Genomic DNA, 14,916 nt, shown 5'->3' with positions numbered 1-14,916 from the left:
GGTACTGGTCCGCAGAGAAAGAATAAATAAACTTACATTATTTCCGTTTTATTTATATTTAAGTCTGAACAATGTTTTATTTTTAAAAAATGACCACATTCCCTCTGTTACATCCATCTAAGACTCACTCTTGACGCTTGTCTCGGTCACGTGATACATTTATCCGTCCCACCCTAAAGGCCGGTCTGTGAAAATATTTTCTGACATTAAACCGGACCATGGCCCAAAAAAGGTTGGGGACCACTGAGCTAGAATACACCACTTGCCTCAAGTCTGAGTCAAAACTGTGTCACCATCCTCAATGGAACTCTGATCAGCGGTGTAAATTTACATTAAAAAGCACTTTTCAGTGTGCCAGTATTTTTATATATTTCTGTTCCATTTCTACCCCACCTTTATTTATATATATCCATATATATAAACAAAAAAAATCTTTTTCTTAGAACTGAGGCATTCTATTTAATCACAGGTGATTTTGTTTTTCTGACTAACTATAATTATCAAAGACTACACTCATTTTGTGGTTTTATGAGAGCACTTAAAAACTGGCTAAAAATTACAAAAAGCCACAGCCACTCAGAAAAACAGAAAACAAAGATTAGCAAAAGGAGAAAACAAGCTGCAGGTGCAATCCATTACGCCCAGCTGTCTGTCAGGGCGGAGGGGTTTGTCCCTGTTCATTCCTGTGCAGGAGCACCTGGCCTGGCCTGGCCTGGCCCTGGGCGATCCACCAGCATTTACAAACGAATATGACTACCTTGTGAATGGCATGAAGTCACTTTACATGCATGTGACTGCGATGGGCCTGATTTGGTAGGATCAAAGATGAGTAGCTTGAAAAATGGTATTTTTAAAATAAGTAGAACCCATAGAATTATTTATCTTATAAATTTTTTTTAATTTTAAATTGATTTTTAGAGAGAAAGAGAAAAGGAGAGGAGAGAGAGAATGAGGGAGAGAGAGAAGAGAGGGAGAGAGACATATCAACTTGTTCTACTAATTTATGCATTTATTGGTCAATTCTCGTATGTGCCCTGATCCGGGGATCACACCTGCAACCTTGGTGTATCGCAACAATGTTCTATTCAACTGAGCTTCCTGGCCAAGATGCTTGAAAAATGTTTGAACCAAAGATTTGTTTCAATGGTTAACCACTCTTTCAATGACTGCCTACTCATTCAATACGTGGCCAGTATTTTGCTGTTGAGGCACCAAAATGAGGAAGTGCAGGTGCTAAGGCTGAGCAATTTATCCGCAGAGCAGTTTCTAGCTCCTAAAGAACAAAATTAGCTTCTACATCCACTGCCATCCAGAGTGCCCAAATATGATAAGAGGAAAGAGAGCCTGCTATAGACAGTAACCTGCATCAGCTAGGACTGAACACCAACAATCCACGAGTGAGGGAGGAGGAAGCTATTTCCAAAATGAAGACACAGCAATGGCTAGGATTTATTCAGGGCACAGTATGGTACTAGGCACAATTCTAAACTCATTATACATTTTTAGCACTCACAGTCCTATGAGGTAATATTATCCCCATTTATAGATGAAGAAACTGAGGCACAGAGATGACTTGCCTAAGGCCACCAGCTGCTGAGCAGCAGAGCCCGAGGTCTGGCTGGTGAATGCCTCCTTGTTTTTAACCATCTGCTATTTGATGTGAAATATTCTGCAACTACAGTAACCATCACTTAAATCGCTGATAGGTTCTGTGACTTTAAGTGAAACAAGACATAATGAAACCAATTTTATCATAGGCTAACTGGGATAAATGAGGGTTAGGCTCCTACTACATCTTACCCAAGTTGTAACTAAACTATGTTGAAGGAAACGATGTTATCAAGGACCTGCCATTCCCTGTTATGCTCTCAGGGAGAAGGCTAACTGATGTCCGCAGTATTCTGTCCGAGGAGAGTAAAACTATGGATCCTGTAGAACAACTTCAGAATTAAATGACTCAATTTCATGCCTACATGGGGCAAAACCCTACATGCAGCCCTGGGAGGTCCGGAGAGCCCTGGCAAGACCAGCAGCAGCTTGAGCGCCTCCTCTGAGCAAAGATGCCCTGTTGTTTCTGGCACCTCTGGCCAGAGGAGAGAGGGCTGAGCAAGGAACCAGGGCTCACCTTCACTCCTGCCCTGAGCCACGAGTGCGAGTGAGGGGGAAGGAGGCTGGATGACGAAGTGCGGCACTCCCTGAGGAGGCTGAAGACGTTTCCTCTCTCTGCCATTTAAAATGGACTGGCATTACCTGTTTTATACACCATCTCAACACTGCAATTTGGATTCATATATTCATATTATAATAAGCTCAGGCAGTTTATGCCAAGTATCAGTGCCCACTGCACTTCACATTCACTAAAGAGAACTGTGTCAGCTTAGATCCAGGAGGAAGCTCACACCTGGCCCCCTGCTGGCACAGCCAGCTTCCCCACAAACACCTCATCTGGCCTTGGGGAATTCTTTCATCTCGACCTCAAGATATTGTGTTCTATCATAGCCTATATTTTATTCCATGTTTTCTATTTTCCGCATAATGTACATTTTTGTTATATGAAATAAATCACAAACTAATAATATGGCAGAGAAAAAAAATTAAAAATGCTTCTTTATTAAACTAAAAAATATTTGGCTTCACATCCAGCTCTAATGTGAAATAAGGAGGTCTAGATATTGACGAGTAATCAAATCCACATCCCGTTGCTGACCCAGCGAGGGTCATCTAGCCTCAGTCATTTCCTCACCACCCCGAAGGCTAGCTCAGCCCTCCCCTCCCTACCTCCAGGGACAAGCTCAGGACAAATGAGATAAGGGTCTGGCAAGCCCTTGATTTCTTTGGAACCCAAATTATATTTTCATAAGATCATTTCTATCAGCATCAGTCCTACGAATATGGGCAAGCATTGATGCTGAACTCACTTGTGGAACAGAGAGATGGCATCTTTAAAAACTGGTGCTTTCAAAGACAGGAGCGGGCTGTGGGGGCTGTGGTTTGTATCTGTGAGCAACCTCCTCAGCTCTCTGACAGCGCTCCCTGGAAAGTGGGTGTCTTCGGGAGCCCCTCCTAACAGACTCCTCAAACCCTCTGTGCCTCGTCTGAGAATGACACCGCCCTGGGCAGATAACTTTTCCTTAAGATTCTCCAAGAGCCTGAGTTAAAAACATACGCCCACCCAGTTTGTGAAATGGAACCAAATTCCATGATAACAACTAACTCATAACAGACACCATAAATTAAGTCAACCAGGCAGAATATGGTTAGGTAATTTCCCTCGTCAGATCCATCTACCCTTGGTCATCTGAGGCTGTTTAAACTTGAAAACGCACAGTGGGAAGGACCTTGAGCCCCAGGAGGCGTCACTGTCCTTGGAAGGAGAGAGGGGTTTCTGGTGAAGCCTCATTCACAGAACCTGTGCATTTTTACAAACTGACTCAGGAGAGAATGGAGTTTCCTAATTTTCAAAATGTATTCTCTTGACTCATCTCCTGACCCCAAAACGGTCTACCAGAGAGGTATAAAAAGGGGGATGGCTACAAAAAAAACCCTTTCTGCTGAGAAACACAAGTGCCAGCACGGATGGCAGCAAATGTGTGCCTTCTCTTTGGGAAGACGTCTGGGTGTATGTCCTCTCAAACTCCGAATTCTGACGTATCTTTAATAAGCCTTGCATGCCGTTTGTTCTCATCCAAATGCAGAGCCCCAGAACTGAAGAAGGTGCCCTGCTGCTACTCCAGGATCTTGGGAAGACACTTTATCCCTTTATCATGCCTGTGAGCCTACTAAGGACCTATGGTCTCAGTCAGGCGAACTGAAGGAAATACATGCCATGCCCACTGAAAACAACTGAGTTTCACAGTGTCGTGACTTCAAGATGGGTAAGGACCATACGATGCTCGCTGAGTGCTGCTGGGCGACAGGCTGTCCTCATGGCGTCACTCAGGAGCAGGTGCCGCTGGGAAGCTCCGGGCGGCTGAGCCGCCTTCACAGAAGTGGTCCGGCAGGGACTGAGGCGCGAGGGAATGATGTTAGAGGTAACGCCTCAGATGAGATAACTAGAAATTGGCGAATTACCTCCATGGATGAAGTATTTAATAGGCAGCAATTTTAAAATTCTAATATCCCAAGAGACTCCTAGGTAGAATGATTAATTTCTGCAAACTTACACTCTTCTCTCAGTGATTTCCTTTTCTCCTTTCACTGGATACAAAGAGAACTTGCTGTCTTCATGTCAACAGCCCTTAACATAAAGCCTTAGCTTTCTGTGGCAGTGGTGCAGGCTCAGTTCCAAGCTCAAAGAAGCCTATTATGCCAGAACAGATCCGACCTAGTTATAGGGTTCCTAACTCTAGGATAGAGCCTTATTCCTGGGGCAAACCTCCTGTGGATTCCAGTCAGCCAAACCCTGGGGACCAGTGCTGTACCGGAGTGTGAGCACCCCAATCTCCACACGTGAGGAGGCACCTCGGGAGCCCTCACCACGTCCAGGGGCATTTCCAGACCCCACCATTACCTGTTCATTTATAAACTGCATGGAGAAACAAAATCAGCCTTTCTTCTTGGACCAACCTCCAGAAAAGTCTTAACACACCTTCCAAAGGTCAGGATTTTTTACATTATTTATCTCTTTGGCAATGTCACTCAAATAATGTTTTTAAAAAGTAAACTTTTAACTAATTTCTAGGTAAACCCAGACCAAATCTAGGAGAATAATACACCTGGTAAGAGCGTGAATTCGGGGCCTGCTGGGCCGACAGCTGGAGTGGTGATTCTCAATGCAAGCAGGCCTGTCAGGCAGTCTGAAAGGAGGTGGCTGTTCCCCTCAAGTTTCTATTAGTTCCTATAATTATTACAAATTATTACTCTAATTCTTATGTAAACCGAGTATTTAAATTACTCAATCACCTCAATTACTGTTTGTTTTTTTAAAGAAAATAATCAGAATTACTCTAATAAATGTTTCCAAGTTCAAACTTTATTTTCTTAACTAAAAGGCTATGGGGTGGGGCCACAGGGAGAGATGCTATTAAGCACTAAAAGCCTGAACATGTAATTTGTCTTATTCCTCATTATTATTAATGGTAAGAAATACTTGCTGAATGCTAATACACTAACCTCTGAGCAATATAAAACTAAATACTGTTTTTATTCTTCAGTCCTGATGGTCTAAGCATTAGAAGTTCTAGAACTTATTAAGAGAACTTAAAAATTAGACTAAGAAACAACTAACTCCTTAAACTAGAAGGATTTTGAAAATAAAATCACCGTAGAAGATCATTTACAGGAGTCTCCAAACTTTTTACACAAGGGGCCAGTTCACTGTCCCTCAGACCATTGGAGGGCTGCCAAATACAGTGGTCCTCTCACTGACCACCAATGAAAGAGGTGCCCCTTCCAGAAGTGCAGTGGGGGCTGGATAAATGCCCTCAGGGGGCCGCATTGCGGCCTGCGGGCCGTAGTTTGGGGACGCCTGTTTTAAAACCTATTTATTTATGCCTTGGAAATTACCTTTAAATACCATGAATTCTTCTGCAAAACTTAGTGAGAAAAGACCAACGGCTGGGACTATAAGAACTGCCCTCTGAAATGACCCTAATATGGGACCCCCTCTCTGCCATCAATCATTTCCGAGTGATGATGAAGTCAGGCACTCTGTACGAGTGAGTGGGCTCTGAAATGCTTGCAAACAGCTCCTGCACCTCAGGACCAGGACAGGTCTCGCGCGAGAAAGCACAGCTCGCGTCAGGCAGCGAGAAGCCAGGAATTTCAAACCAATGGTAGTAAGTTCAGCTAAATCTCTATTTACTGTCAAATAATTTTTAAAAAGAATTTGGCCTCACATTCTAGAAGAAGAACAGAACAAGTGCTCATCTCCATCAGAACAGAAGACCTCGTCCAGACGAATGTGCCCCACTGGCTTTTATAGGGGAATTTGTGCATCCTGTAAGCCCAGGATTCCAGCTTCTCCTGTCAATTCATTCTGCAGGTTCTACAGAGTGATTCTATCAAGACAGAACCACGGGCCGCCTCTGGAGACTGACACCAATCAATCTGCTTGCTAGTGGACAGCAGCGGTGCCGGCCCAGTCCAGGGCACACTTCCTGGGTTCTATAAGGTGACACAGGCCCGAGGTGGAGGAGGCTGGTGCCCTTGCTACAATCAGAACTGCTGTACTTTTATGCACCAGGGCTCTGTGTATGTAATATTATTTTAAAATAACATCTTCTTCTGCTCAACATAATATAGAAAAGCTTAAACACACTGCCTGAGACACCCACAGAAAACCATGGACCAGCACTGGGAAGGGCAAGTGATCTTTTTTGATTCCTCAGGGTAAAAACACTTTCTAAGCTGACAGCCCTAAGTCTTCGCTCCTAGTACTGGGTCCTGGCACCACTCTTAGCATATAGCAGCTGTTTGAAAATGTTGATGACAACTGTCACGTGTAGCTAGGAAGAGGCTACTTCATAACAGATTAGCTATATTTGCGACCCCAATGAGAGGTTGGATGCAGTTACCTTATCACTGTCCAGAGTGTTCTGAGATGTCCGGGAGGCGATTGAAATCGTATCAGGTTGGCTGCTGCCGTCGCCTTGGCTGTCCAGGTCCTCTCCATCCCTGGAGACACAAAAAACTTTGAATTTCTGACCCCGTTGCATCTGTTTTTCAAGACTGGTCCCTCAGTTATTGGAGAAAGAAGAGATCTGTTTAAAGAGGTGCAGGTCAGGCTTTGCACTGCTGAGACCAGCACTGTCCCAACGAGGACCGATCACTCTTCACTAAGCACAGGCTTCCTGCCAGGCATTGGGCTCAGTATCTACCATATACCATTCCATTTAATTCCATTATAAAACACAGTTGATATTATTATTTCCAGTTTAGAAATGAGAAACAAACGTCTAGACCGTAACTTGCCCAAAGCCATGTGCATGATTTACACGCGTGCCCAGACTCACACTGGGGTGGGAAAGGGACAGTCACGGGGAACTGCACACAGCCCTTTACTTGCATTGAGCTGAGGCGAGGTCTTGTCCTGACAAAGCAATTTCGTTGCTAAGAATGTGATATATAAACTATGTCTAAAAAACCACATTCCTCAAAATGTCGGAGAAAAACAATTTTCGAAAAAATGTTAAGTTACCATGGCCTCATTCCTTTCTTAGCAAATAACCAACTTACGAAGAAATGCCTGCAGCACACTCACCTCCTGCCCTTCTGCCGCGCGGCTGGGGCAGTCTTGGGGATGTGGATGGGCTCCTTCAGCGCGCCCTTCAGGTGGACGGTCCGCTCCTGGATCACCTCCCGGATGTGCTTTATCCAGTCCTGCTTGTTCTCTATGCTGGAAGCCTTCGGGGGGTGAGACTACATCAGCACGGGGTGCCTTTCTGGTCCTGCACTGACCACACGTGGGGCCCCACATGCCTGCACTTTCCCGTCTTAAAAATAACTTCCCAGCAGAGAAACAACCACATCCCCATGTTTAATGTGCCACCCAAACAAATGACCCTAGTTGTGAATAGCTTTTTCATCACAACCATTTTTATTTTATAGCATGTATGTTCTTCCAGATCCCTGGGTATTCTAAACATCAGTCGTTCCCTGGCTCAAGAAGTTTAAAGTGGCCCTGGGAAAACGGGAAAACACAGCCACCCCAAACCAAAGCTCTCTGAGGCTGTTTCAGGCCAGGATCAGTGGTCAGTGGCTACGGACTAGTGCCCACATGTCATGCTGCCCTGTCCACTGGATGCATCGGAAAACAGCTACAGCTGCCCTATTTCTGTGGTTGCCTCAGTTCCGCACCTGTGCCCTCCCCTCGCTCTCCCAGCACGGTGTGGTGTCGGCCTCCTTTAGCCTTGTGTGATAAATGAGGGACTGTGGTGTAGACACTTTAGAAACATGCCAAGGTCACACAGCCGGCAGGTGAAGAAGATGGAATTCTCAGAGTGCAGGGCAGAGCCTGACCCCCACGCTCTGCATTTATCTACCTCTGGTTACAAATCGGAATAAACCACTAGAATAATCGAGTGTACCTATGGCCAATTGCATGTGTAAATATACACCAACTTTATTACATCTATGGAGAAAGACTCTCTGAGTATGACACATAGTAGATGCTCAATTAGTATTTGTTGAATGAACACACACGGCATCACTTTCTCCAGATTATTTTCCTTTCCCTGTGCCTCAAAGGAGGTGGTTTGTTTCCCTTTTTTACATGTTCTGGGCCTTAGTAATAGTTTTTAATTTCCTTACAGAAAACATCAACCTCCTCCGACATAGACATGATTCCCTGTAGACGATTAAAACAATTGTCAGTGGGGTTGTAGATGAGATCACAGAGGGAGGGGAAGCCACCATTTCCTCATGGTGGGCCTTCCTTTCGAAACTAGAAAGCCAAAGCCCATGTTGGGAAAGAAAATTAAAATTGAGAATTCTCTAGATAAAGTGCTTGAACGGGAGAATATGCCTTTACGGTTACTAGGGGGTAGTAATGGTGAAATAGAGGATAAGGGAGCCTCCTGCTCCCCTTCCAGAATCCGATATCAGGATGGCAGTCAAACCGATTTGTTGTGGGGGAGGAGTCAGGGTGGGCAGGGCCAGGGGAGTCTCTGAAGAAATAAGCATCTCTGGGCAAGCACGCCCGACCTGGAATGTAAACGCCCGCCACAAATGCTCCGGAGGTTAAACAAAGGAAGTATCCCAGGAGGAACACTTGGCAGAGTTAGGAGACATCCGAGGAAAACAGTTACTATGGTTCAGAAATGAGAAAGTTTTTAGGACAGAAAGCAACTTAATCACTCCATTTATGGAGGGGAATTCTAGTGGTCTCAATTTGTTTAAGAAAGGATTTAAAATAAAATTCTCCCTTGCAGACTATAAAAGTAAGAAAAAAGGCTATATTTTTGTTTTACAACTACAAGGTCATCACTATCACTGCCATTATCACTGTGACTGTGACCACACCATCAGCACCACCTCCCCTGTCCTCACCACCACCAGCACCACAAAGCAATCTCTGAAATCAACGGGGATATCATTCCTCTCGTCTCCCCTTGGAAGTCAGAAAAGTATTACTCAAAATTCCCTAGAAAACTTTCATCTGGTAAAGCCCACAGGAAGTCTTCCTCTTCAATTGCATCATGAGTTATTTTATTATGTCCTAAATGAAAGTAATCCATATCTGGCTAAAATATTTGGCACTATTTCTTCGATACACCCTTTGGCATCTGTCACTGCAGCTGATCTAGATAAAAACTTAATGTAAGTTGGAAGTTTTAAGGTCTTGAGCATACTTTAGAATTTGATGCCTTAGAAAAGTTCGGTTATCTGATATTTAGCTAACAGTGCAATTTATATTTTATAGAGCTTTACGCCAGTACTAACAAGAACACACTGGGTCGGTAATCATATATTCACTGCGAAACAATTCATCATTTCTATGCCATCTTAAAACACAGTGGCACAATAGCGGTCACTGAAGTACAGGCTCTCTACGAGCAACTTGCTGCTGAGTAACCCATGGCTGCTGGGCAGACCATAGACCGATTAGAGGGAATGTGACACACAAAATTGCTGACACGCAAGTTCACACACCAGAGTCCCATTAAGCTTTTGGCTCGTCTCCCAATGTTCTACAAATCTTTGTCTACATCTTCCCCAGAATATCCTTAAGTCGATTATGGTCTTTCCAGATAGCTCAGAAAGACAGTCTCATCTGAATTTCCTCACATACAGAGGAGGGAAGTACAGTAAGACACTTAGAGGCCCCTGCCGTTCCTAGGAAAGGATAGTATAATTAAAACAGTCTGAATCAAACACAGTCAAAGAGCTTTTCTTCCCCCAAAGACTAAATATCTCAAATCACCCTTACTGTTTTTGAACACTTTAAATCAAAACATTATCAAAAACCCTGGACCTGATAATTATCCTGCTTTTTCTTCTTCCCTTGAACTCCAAAGCCAAAGAGCCTAGGACCCCATGGAGACCCTGGGCATGCTCAGCCTTGAACTTGCCAAAAGCCATCACACTCCATCAGGTGCCCATTTCCCTTTGGGATCCAAAGGTCAAGTGCATGACAGAAGCTGTGGGTCCGTATCTTTTCCTCCCATACCTTGACTCCTTGCATCTCTTAGGAAATAAAGTAATTATTTTTAAGACTGGAAGTTTGAAGACTTGCTCCATTTCATCTCTACTGGGCAAGCAAAAGTTTAGCTTACATTATTTCATCCCTGGAACACCAAACTGAATTTATTCTATTCTTATGGTAATCACGAATCCCAACAAAACAAAAGGAATACATAAAATGATGTTTCAACCACTGGAAAAAAAAAAAGAGCATACTTTGCCACAATCAAGTTGTCACACGACACATCCCCAAGCTTCAAGTAAACGTACCTTAAGGACAATTTTATTATCTGAAGTTGGCGTCCTTCCCACCCACAGTGCAAATTTGCAAGGATCTCCTTCAACATGTTCCGTGACACCCAGCTCTGAGGTCTGGTAACAAGACAATTACATAATTAGATGAAAATCAAGTTCAGAGACCAAAAAAAATTTTGGGGGGTGACTCATGGTCATGCTAGGTTATAACAACATAGTTTACTAACATTAATAGGTAACCCTTACCCTTCATTTTAGTGAAATTGAGGAGATTTGTTCTTAGGCTGTGAACTATCAGTCTCATCCTTTTTGTCTCCTCTGAGCACCTCTACTGGAAATTCTGATGCAAGTCAACAACAAACCCAGAGGAAGAAAAGCAAAATATACAGAGAACCCTATTATCTGGAAAATCAAGAGTTGATGCATTTCAACTTTACAAATACCAAACTGAGTTTGTTCTCACTGTAAAAGAGCTGCCACCTAATGTTTGCAGGAGTACTGAGGTAACTTCACAAAGGGCAAATGATATTTTAACAGCTCAGCTGTTTTCCAATGTGTTTATCAATACCATTGGCTTTTAGTACTTCATCAATAATTTTAAGAGTTGAGAGACAAACTTGCTCTCTGTAATGAATGCAGCTGTAATGTGCAGAACATAGAAGAGTGTAGATCAGGGGTCCCCAAACTACGGCCCGCGGGCCACATGCAGCCCCCTAAGGCCATTTATCCGGCCCCCACCGCACTTCCGGAAGGGGCACCTCTTTCATTGGTGGTCAGTTAAAGGAGCATAGTTCCCACTGAAATACTTGTCAGTTTGTTGATTTAAATTTACTTGTTCTTTATTTTAAATGTTATATTTGTTCCCGTTTTTTTTTTTTTTTTTTTTTTACTTTAAAATAAGATATGTGCAGTGTGCATAGGGATTTATTCATAGTTTTTTTTATAGTCCGGCCCTCCAATGGTCTGAGGGACAGTGAACTGGCCCCCTGTGTAAAAAGTTTGGGGACCCCTGGTGTAGATCAAGGTCAGCATCTTCAGCCCCCACACCACCACCACAATCAAGTTCACCCCTAATGTGTTCTTCCCCCTCAGACAAAGGAAGTGATTCATAATCCATAGCTCCAGAGTGGCCTCTGAGGGAACCCTAACTTTTAAAAGATAAATTAAGTGAAGATGTATCAGCTCCTAAAACAGACTAGCTTTGTCTCTAAGGATAGATTAAAGCCAGCTAGTGAAATTACTAGCCAGCAACGCTGCATTTTTTCTTTCCAGTTAGAATATGATCTAAAATGATGTAAGGTGGGCTGTGTTCCAAAAGACAATCTCAAACAGGAAGTCAGCCAAAGAAAATGGTATGAAAACCATTAGTTTGAACTTGCAAATTCCAGATTATTATTAAGATGATTTCTACACTTGGTAGTATTTTATTACTTTGGGAATTTGATTAACATATGGATACCATAAAAATGTATAATGGATAAAATATAAAATATCCAAATTCCAAACATCTATCAATATTTATAAGCAATCTGTCATACTTTGTATAAAGAAACCAAATTCTATTGCATTTTCTATTCTGTCTTAGCTTCACCCAATCCTCCAGCTGCCTGATCCTGCCCGGCAGTTTTTTTTTCTTTTTAAGTATTTTTAATTTTTTATTTATTTATTCATTTTTTAGAGGAGAGGGAGAGACAGAGAAAGAGAGAGAGAGAGGAGAGACAGAGAGAAGGGAGGGAGGAGCTGGAAGCATCAACTCCCATATGTGCCTTGACCAGGCAAGCCCAGGGTTTCGAACTGGCGACCTCAGCATTTCCAGGTCGATGCTCCATCCACTGCACCACCACAGGTCAGGCCTGCCCGGCAGTTTTTTCGATGGTGGTCCTCTGAGACACTGCCCAGTAAGGGAAGAAGGAAATACAGTAGACCCAGGGGACGACACGTACTGAGACGTTCCTGCGAGTTGACATATGATTTTAGAGACTGGTTGGGAAGTTACTATGAAAAATGGTACCAGGTATGTTTCTCCCCAGGAAGAGCACGGACACGTAAGGACTCAGCTGTATCTACCAAGCACTTGAGGGTAGTTGTCTCTCAATAGGTGGGACTCTGGATCTTTAAAACTAATTTTGCCTACATATATTTTTCTCCAATAATCATATTTTGCCTCTGTAAAACCCACATATGTATTTCTTACAATATATTTTTAATGAAAAAAAAAATCAAATCTCATCATTAAGATCCTAGAGTGAGCCACCCAGTAAGGCTACTTAAGTATATTCCAATGTTGGTGAATGAAAAATTAATTATAAATGATATGAGAACTTAATCATGGTCTGATATGATCACTTTATACATTTATAAAGCTAGTTAAGGTATACAAGAGGTAAATGATTTAAATTCACCTACAAAATGTTTTCTTTACCTGTAAGTAGTTAAGAGTCTATGGAAAGTTAGAAAAAGCAAGTGTCCTAAGTCTAGGATGCTCAACCTAATGAGCGCCCTCTACTGGACGCAAAGCCATCAAACAATTTCACTGAAGATGAAAACACAACTTTGATTTTTCACAGCTTAGTAGGTTGGAGAGGTTTAATTTGAAGGCAACAAAGAGTAATCTCCCTTTACCTACAGAAAAGGTGCAATTGTGTTACCTTTAAAATGAAAATGGTGAGCGGCTATACTTACAAACAATTTGCTTTTATACAGGTACTTGCTTCTCCCGCTGGAGTCTTTCACTTCTTTACTAAATACTAAGGACATTTCAAAAAGGAAGAGATGTCGTTCTCGACCCTTTCGAATTAAGGTTTTTGGGTCCCACACTTGGAAGGATTCCTGCAGGATGAGTTCTCCCTGAGACTCAATATTTTCATCAAACCCTACAACATAAAAAAAAGGGCACAGTTTAAAGTAAAAATAAAAAAGAGAGCATTAGGACCACTTAAACATTTGTAAAATGTCTATCCATTAAATATCAGGTAGCATTTCCCATTCGGACCCCTGACTCCAGTCTCCCCAATAATGACTCATCTAACAAAGGACAAGTCTTCCTAAAACAAGACTTTACATATATTTTCCATTGTTAAAAAAAAAAAAAAAGCAGGGATTCCTCTGGCTTTGTTCTTTCAGTCCTATCTCCTCTGGGCGGCATCCTCACCACCTGAGATTGGTTTGCGCCCTGCGTCTTGTCACCTGTCTCCCACAGCACTCTGTCACAGAGGCCTGCTCCTCTGCGCAACGGGCTTGCTGACTCCCCCCGGCCCTCGCCTGTTCAGCTTGTGTCTTGATCTTCTGCTTCCTCAGCCTAGAACACCCCAGACAGTCCACTGAAGTCCCAGCATTTCTTCAAGGCCACAGTCTACGCTTCCTGTTGGGAAATGGCCCTGGCTGCTCATCTTTGTTGGACTTCTCCTCCCTTTGAACGCAAAATTCCTCTTGGGAACCAGTCATGCTCTGGCCACAGACTGGCTTTCCCTAGTGCTCATCTCTTTTTTTTTAAGTATTTTTTTAAAATTTATTCATTTTAGAGAGGAGAGGGAGAGAGAGAGAGAGAGAGGAGAGAGAGAGAAGGGTGGGAGGAGCAGGAAGCATCAACTCCCATTATGTGCCTTGACCAGGCAAGCCCAGGATTTCGAACCGGCGACCTCAGCATTTCCAGGTTGATGTTTTATCCACTGCGCCACCACAGGTCAGGCCCCTAGTGCTCATCTCTTCATGTGAGTGACCCACTGCATGGACTGTGAGACACCTGGGGCAGGCAAGGCTGCTAGTTTCCTCCAAACTTCCGCTCCCCTCTTCGAAATAGCAGAAGCCCCCTCCATGGCTTCGCAAATAAGCACTCCACGTCCCTAAAACACTCTGCAGTTCGGGGCCACCACACACCTATGCTCAGGATGTGGGAGTCAGGTGTACAATGTTTAGCTCTGCCCTTCGAGCTGTTCCCTGCCCTCCCTCTCTCCCACTTCCTGCCAGATGGAATAGTTACACGGTCTCGACACATCCTCAACCCAGCCAGCCAGGCAACATCTAAGGAGCAGAGAGAAACTAGCTGGAACAGGGCCTGAGTCCACAAAGGACTGCCATACCAGCTCAGAATTTTACATCAGAGAAGGAAAAAGTCGTGTTGTTTGACCTCTGGTTTTTCGGGTCCCTGAAACAAAGAGTGGCACCTCTGCCCGAACTAGAACGCTGCTCGTGCTACCAGCGGTAAGAACACAGGCCAGCACAGCTCCTTGTAAATATTTCTGTGTAACCTGATAGGAAGAGTTAAGTTCTGTAACACAGAAACAGCTTTCTGAAATGGAAGCATTGACAGAAATTATAATTGTGACAGAAATGTTTAACTGTATTTATTTGATTCTCTACCATGTTAAATATACACCATGCTCAGCTGCACAAGCAGGTATGGGGTATGTTCAAGGCTCCAAGTGAGTGAAGCAATGGACACAGATATGGGGGAGCGACAAACTCTTTTAAGGGTTTTATAATCTTGGGGCACTGATTCACCTCCCTTCCACCTCTCCACCTGACAGAGAGGTCAGGCAG

At 43.4% G+C, this 14,916-nt stretch overlaps 1 protein-coding gene across 10 annotated transcripts in view; it reads right to left on the bottom strand.

Moving 5' to 3' along the window:
• The window catches only part of TRIO (trio Rho guanine nucleotide exchange factor), a 351,333-nt gene that overhangs the window by 86,718 nt on the left and 249,699 nt on the right, over window positions 1–14,916 (bottom strand). For all 10 annotated transcript variants that reach the window (XM_066243866.1, XM_066243876.1, XM_066243803.1 and 7 more), the window contains 4 exons: window positions 13,060–13,250; window positions 10,393–10,494; window positions 7,202–7,344; window positions 6,516–6,615 (listed from right to left, as the gene is read on the bottom strand). In XM_066243866.1, the coding sequence (XP_066099963.1) occupies window positions 6,516–6,615; window positions 7,202–7,344; window positions 10,393–10,494; window positions 13,060–13,250 (536 nt within the window). The remainder of the gene's footprint in view (window positions 1–6,515; window positions 6,616–7,201; window positions 7,345–10,392; window positions 10,495–13,059; window positions 13,251–14,916) is intronic.

This window comes from Saccopteryx bilineata, chromosome 1 (genome assembly GCF_036850765.1).
Source record: "Saccopteryx bilineata isolate mSacBil1 chromosome 1, mSacBil1_pri_phased_curated, whole genome shotgun sequence".
Lineage (NCBI taxonomy): Eukaryota > Metazoa > Chordata > Mammalia > Chiroptera > Emballonuridae > Saccopteryx > Saccopteryx bilineata.
The sequence above is the reverse complement of the archived record's forward strand: the minus strand, read 5'-3'. Positions and strand labels throughout refer to the sequence as shown.